At 53.2% G+C, this 6837-nt stretch overlaps 1 protein-coding gene across 1 annotated transcript; it reads left to right on the forward strand.

Annotated features, from left to right (window-relative positions):
* Positions 1-103: 103 nt before the first annotated feature.
* Positions 104-4345, forward strand: LOC124030698 (RNA-binding protein 25-like). Its single transcript, XM_046341922.1, has 3 exons — positions 104-119; positions 2004-2154; positions 3785-4345. The coding sequence occupies exon 3, from the start codon at positions 3785-3787 to the stop codon at positions 4343-4345; it is 561 nt and encodes a 186-aa protein (XP_046197878.1). The 5' UTR covers positions 104-119; positions 2004-2154.
* Positions 4346-6837: the final 2492 nt, after the last annotated feature.

Raw genomic sequence — 6837 nt, forward strand, 5'->3', positions numbered from 1 at the left:
GAGATGAGTCTAAATACTACAGGTGAGATGAGTCTAAATACTACAGGTGAGATGAGTCTAAATACTACAGGTGAGATGAGTCACAAATACTGCAGGTGAGATGAGTCCAAATACTACAGGTGAGATGAGTCTAAATCAGGTGAGATGAGTCTAAATACTGCAGGTGAAATTAATACCGTTTATAGCAGAGATGAGTCTAAATACACTACCCAGGTGAGATGAGTCACAAATGCACTGCAGGTGAGATGAGTCTAAATACTGCAGGTGAGATGAGTCTAAATACTGCAGGTGAGATGAGTCTTAAATACTACAGGTGAGATGAGTCCAAATACTGCAGGTGAGATGAGTCCAAATACTACAGGTGAGATGACACCAAATACTACAGGTGAGATGACACTGTTTATAACAGATGAGTCTAAATACTGCAGGTGAGGAAGAGTCACAAATATAACAGAGAGTCTAAATACTGCAGGTGAGATGAGTCTAAATACTACAGGTGAGGATGAGTCTAAATGCTACAAGAATAAATACTACAGGTGAGATGAGTCAAAATACTACAGGTGAGATGAAGTCTAAATACTACAGGTGAGATGAGTCCAAATACTTACAGGTGAGATGAGTCTAAATACTACAGGTGAGATGAGTCTAAAATACTACAGGTGAGATGAGTCACAAATACTGCAGGTGAGATGAGTCACCAAATACTACAGGTGAGATGAGTCTAAATACTACAGGTGAGAGATGAGTCTAACACTACAGGTGAGATGAGTCAAATCTACAGGTGAGATGAGTCTAAATACTACAGGTGAGATGAGTCCAAATACTGACAGGTGAGATGAGTCCTAAATACTACAGGTGAGATGAGTCTAAATACTACAGGTGAGATGAGTCATACAGGTGAGATGAGTCCAAATACTACAGGTGAGATGAGTCCAAATACTACAGGTGAGATGAGTCTAAATACTACAGGTGAGATGAGTCTAAATACTACAGGTGAGATGACACCGTTTATAACAGAGATGAGTCTAAATACTACAGGTGAGATGAGTCCAAATACTACAGGTGAGATGAGTCTAAATACTACAGGTGAGATGAGTCTAAATACTACAGGTGAGATGAGTCCAAATACTACAGGTGAGATGAGTCCAAATACTACAGGTGAGATGAGTCTAAATACTACAGGTGAGATGAGTCCAAATACTACAGGTGAGATGAGTCTAAATACTACAGGTGAGATGAGTCCACCAGGTGAGATGAGTCTAAATACTACAGGTGAGATGAGTCTAAATACTACAGGTGAGATGAGTCCAAATACTACAGGTGAGATGAGTCTAAATACTACAGGTGAGATGAGTCTAAATACTACAGGTGAGATGAGTCTAAATACTACAGGTGAGATGAGTCCAAATACTACAGGTGAGATGAGTCTAAATACTACAGGTGAGATGAGTCTAAATACTACAGGTGAGATGAGTCCAAATAACAGGTGAGATGAGTCTAAATACTACAGGTGAGATGAGTCTAAATACTACAGGTGAGATGAGTCTAAACTACAGGTGAGATGAGTCTAAATACTACAGGTGAGATGAGTCTAAATACTACAGGTGAGATGAGTCCTAATACTACAGGTGAGATGAGTCCAAATACTACAGGTGAGATGAGTCCTAATACTACAGGTGAGATGAGTCCTAATACTACAGGTGAGATGAGTCCTAATACTACAGGTGAGATGAGTCTAAATACTAGCTGTAGGAACTGGTCTGTGGAAGCCACAAACAAAGGAGCCTTCTGTTCCAATGCTATTTTAAATAATTTCATAAACTCAAGTTGGGCTTGATTTGAGTTTGTGTGGTGTAAAAAATAAATAGCAAACCCTGCCCATATGGCGCTATAGGCAGCCTAAAGCAAATGCTAAGTATTTGAATGATTACAAATAGTATTTGAACCCGGGTCTGTAGTGTTAATCTGTATGACTGACTGTCTCTCTGTCCCCCTCCCCTCAGGGGTAGTGCATTACAGAAACGTCTCAGAGACCGTGAGAAGGAGACGGAGCTGGATGATAGAGACCGGAAGAGGGAGAAGGAAGAGCATGATCAGATCAGACAGAGACTGTTAGCTGAGGGACACCCAGACCCTGAGGCCGAGCTGCAGAGGGTATGTCTGTCTGTCTGTCGGTCTGTCTGTTGTGGAACAGGAGCTGCAGCTTGTCGGTCTGTCGGTCTGTCGGTCTGTTGTAGAACAGGAGCTGCAGAGGGTCTGTCTGTCTCTCTGTCTGTCTCTGTCTGTCTGTCTGTCTCTGTCTGTCTCTGTCTGTCTCTGTCTGTCTGTCTCTGTCTGTCTGTGTCTGTCTGTCTCTGTCTGTCTGTCTCTGTCTGTCTCTGTCTGTCTGTCTGTCTGTCTGTCTGTCTGTCTGTCTGTCTGTCTGTCTGTCTGTCTGTCTGTCTGTCTGTCTGTCTGTCTGTCTGTCTGTCTGTCTGTCTGTCTGTCTGTCTGTCTGTTGTAGAGCTCCTATATGACCAGCCTCCTATATGTGTCTCCTGTCTGTCTGCGCGCCTCCCGTCTGTCTCTCGTCTCTCCCGTCTGTCTCTCGTGCCTCCCGTCTGTCTCTCGTTGCGCGCCTCCCGTCTGTCTCTCTCTCGTTGCGCGCCTCCCGTCTGTCTCTCTCTCGTTGCGCGCCTCCCGTCTGTCTCTCTCTCGTTGCGCGCCTCCCGTCTGTCTCTCGTTACGCCTCCGTCGTCTCTCTCTCGTTGCGCGCCTCCCCGTCCCTGTCTCTCTCTCGTTGCGCCTCCGTCTGTCTGTCTCTCGTTGCGCGCCTCCCGTCTGTCTCTCTCTCGTTCGCCTCCGTCTGTCTCTCTCGCCTCCGTCTGTCTCTCGCCTCCCGTCCGTCTGTCTCTCGTTGCGCGCCTCCCGTCTGTCTCTCTCTGCGTTGCGCATTCCTCCCGTCTGTCTCTCTCTCGTTGCACGCCTCCCGTCTCTCTCTCTTCTCGTCTGTCTCGTTCGCCTCTCCGTCTGTCTCTCTCTCGTTGCGCCTCCCGTCGTCTCTGTCTCTCGTTGCTTGCTTCTCCGTCTGTCTCTCGTCTCGTTGCGCGCCTCCCCGTCTGTCTCTCGTTCTCTGTTACGCCTCCCGTCTGTCTCTCTCTCTCGTTGCGCGCCTCCCGTCTGTCTCTCTCTCTCGTTGCGCGCCTCCCGTCTGTCTCTCTCTCTCGTTGCGCGCCTCCCGTCTGTCTCTCTCTCTCGTTGCGCGCCTCCCGTCTGTCTCTCTCTCTCGTTGCGCCTCCCGTCTGTCTCTCTCTCTCGTTGCGCCTCCGTCTGTCTCTCTCTCTCGTTGCGCCTTCTCCGTCATCTCTCTCTCTCATTGCGCGCCTCCGTCTGTCTCTCTCGTTGCGCGCCTCCCGTCTGTCTCTCTCTCTCGTTGCGCGCCTCCCGTCTGTCTCTCTCTCGTTGCGCGCCTCCCGTCTGTCTCTCTCTCTCGTTGCGCGCCTCCCGTCTGTCTCTCTCTCTCGTTGCGCGCCTCCCGTCTCTCTCTCTCTCGTTGCGCGCCTCCCGTCTCTCTCTCGTGTGCCTCCTGTCTGCCTCCTGTACTACAGAGTAAAATCAGCCAGCTTGGTTAACTTTGGCACAGTAACAGAAATGAGAAATGTTGATCAGTGTGTATTGTACCTGTCAAATGGGGACAATACACACTGATCAACAAGGCACATTCACGACATTTTGTTGTTCTTTATTTTCATTTGTAAAAGTGTGTTTTGACTTTAAATAAATTGTGATTTGATTTTAAACCAAGATGGAGGAGGAGGCAGAGCGGAGGCGGCAGCCCCCAGTGAAGCTGGAGGAGGAGGCAGAGCGGAGGCGGCAGCCCCCAGTGAAGCCGGAGGAGGAGGTGCAGCAGGAGAAACCACACAGGGAGAGGGAGCACAGGGAGCACCGAGAGAGGGAGCACCGAGAGAGGGAGCACCGAGAGAGGGAGCACCGAGAGAGGGAGAACCGAGAGAGGGAGCACCACAGGGACAGGAGAGGAGGAGGAGGTGCAGACAGGCCTCCTCCCGAACACCCTCAGTCCCAATCAGACGATGACGTGGAGGATGGAGAGGAGCTTGACGATCGTGGACGGGACGACTCGTCAGACGCCAGGACACACCCACACCTCAAGCCCACGCTCCGGCCAATCACGTCGGCACCCTCTGTGTCGTCGGGCAGCGGCGGCGCCACGCCCAACTCCCCTGGCAACGAGTCTCCGTGTGGCATCATCATCCCTCATGAGAACTCTCCAGACGCCCAACCCACAGATGAACACCGGCCCAAGATAGGCCTCAGCCTCAAACTGGGTGAGTTAGAACTATTCTGACTGGGCCGGGTAGAACTATTCTGACTGGGCCGGGTAGAACTATTCTGACTGGGCCGGTTAGAACTATTCTGACTGGGCCGGTTAGAACTATTCTGACTGGGCCGGTTAGAACTATTCTGACTGGGCCGGTTAGAACTATTCTGACTGGGCCGGGTAGAACTATTCTGACTGGGCCGGGTAGAACTATTCTGACTGGGCCGGGTAGAACTATTCTGACTGGGCCGGGTAGAACTATTCTGACTGGGCCGGGTAGAACTATTCTGACTGGGCCGGGTAGAACTATTCTGACTGGGCCGGGTAGAACTATTCTGACTGGGCCGGGTAGAACTATTCTGACTGGGCCGGGTAGAACTTTTCTGACTGGGCCGGGTAGAACTGTTCTGACTGGGCCGGGTAGAACTGTTCTGACTGGGCCGGGTAGAACTGTTCTGACTGGGCCGGTTAGAACTGTTCTGACTGGGCCGGTTAGAACTGTTCTGACTGGGCCGGTTAGAACTGTTCTGACTGGGCCGGGTAGAACTGTTCTGACTGGGCCGGGTAGAACTGTTCTGACTGGGCCGGGTAGAACTGTTCTGACTGGGCCGGGTAGAACTGTTCTGACTGGGCCGGGTAGAACTGTTCTGACTGGGCCGGGTAGAACTGTTCTGACTGGGCCGGGTAGAACTGTTCTGACCGGGCCGGTTAGAACTGTTCTGACCGGGCCGGTTAGAACTGTTCTGACCGGGCCGGTTAGAACTGTTCTGACCGGGCCGGTTAGAACTGTTCTGACCGGGCCGGTTAGAACTGTTCTGACCGGGCCGGTTAGAACTGTTCTGACCGGGCCGCCGGTTAGAACTGTTCTGACCGGGCGCCGGGTAGAACTGTTCTGACCGGCCGCCGGGTAGAACTGTTCTGACCGGGCCGCCGGTAGAACTGTTCTGACCGGGCCGCCGGGTAGAACTGTTCTGACCGGGCCGCCGGGTAGAACTGTTCTGACCGGGCCGCCGGGTAGAACTGTTCTGACTGGCCGCCGGGTAGAACTGTTCTGACCGGGCCGGGTAGAACTGTTCTGGACCGGCCGCCGGTAGAACTGTTCTGACCGGCCGCCGGGTAGAACTGTTCCGACCGGGCCACGGGTAGAACTGTTCCGACCGGGCCGCCGGGTAGAACTGTTCCGGACCGGGCCGCCGGGTAGAACTGTTCCGACCGGGCCGCCGGGTAGAACTGTTCCCGACCGGGCCGCCGGGTAGAACTGTTCCGACCGGGCCGCCGGGTAGAACTGTTCCCGACCGGGCCGCGGTAGAACTGTTCGACCGGGCGGCCGGGTAGAACTGTTCCGACCGGGCCGGGTAGAACTGTTCCGACCGGGCCGGGTAGAACTGGTCCGACCGGGCCGCCGGGTAGAACTGGTCCGACCGGGCCGCCGGGTAGAACTGGTCCGACCGGGCCGCCGGGTAGAACTGGTCCGACCGGGCCGCCGGGTAGAACTGGTCCGACCGGGCCGCCGGGTAGAACTGGTCCGACCGGGCCGCCGGGTAGAACTGTTCTGACCGGGCCGCCGGGTAGAACTGTTCTGACCGGGCCGGTTAGAACTGTTCTGACCGGGCCGCCGGGTAGAACTGTTCTGACCGGGCCGCCGGGTAGAAGTGTTCGGACCGGGCCGCCGGGTAGAAGTGTTCGGACCGGGCCGCCGGGTAGAACTGGTCGGACCGGGCCGCCGGGTAGAACTGGTCGGACCGGGCCGCCGGGTAGAACTGGTCCGACCGGGCCGCCGGGTAGAACTGGCCTGTAGCTGCTGTCAAAGCCTATACTACATCACCATGCAGTAAATTAGTTAATAGACCAATGACAGAGTTCCAAACCTCTCTGCCAATAAGAACTAGTTTTCAGTATTCCACTACCCAATCAGACCCCTCCCAGACAGTTCTAGCTAAATGGCTCTTTGGTGATTGTAATGGAAATCTATTACTGTAAGGTAATGGGATTGGGGGGAAGTCACAATTGTAAATGAGAACTTGTTCTCAACTAGCCTACTGGGGTGTGGGAGGAGTGATTGGGGGAGGGTAGGAATGGGTGTGTGGTGGTGTTTAGGAATGGGTGTGTGTGTGGTGGTGTGTAGGAATGGGTGTGTGTGGTGGTGTGTAGGAATGGGGTGTGTGTGGTGGTGTGTAGGAATGGGGTGTGTGTGGTGGTGTGTAGGAATGGGGTGTGTGTGGTGGTGTGTATGGGTGGGTGTGTGGTGGTGTTTAGGAATGGGTGTGTGTGTGGTGGTGTGTAGGAATGGGGGTGTGTGGTGGTGTGTAGGAATGGGGGGTGTGTGGTGGTGTGTAGGAATGGGTGTGTGTGGTGGTGTGTAGGAATGGGTGTGTGTGGTGGTGTGTAGGAATGGGGTGTGTGTGGTGGTGTGTAGGAATGGGGTGTGTGTGTGGTGTGGTAGGTGGTGTGTAGGAATGGGGGTGTGTGTAGTGAATGGGGGTGTGTGTAGGAATGGGGGTGTGTGTAGGAATGGGGGT

This window comes from Oncorhynchus gorbuscha, unplaced genomic scaffold, assembly GCF_021184085.1.
Source record: "Oncorhynchus gorbuscha isolate QuinsamMale2020 ecotype Even-year unplaced genomic scaffold, OgorEven_v1.0 Un_scaffold_14140, whole genome shotgun sequence".
NCBI classification, from domain to species: Eukaryota; Metazoa; Chordata; class Actinopteri; order Salmoniformes; family Salmonidae; genus Oncorhynchus; species Oncorhynchus gorbuscha.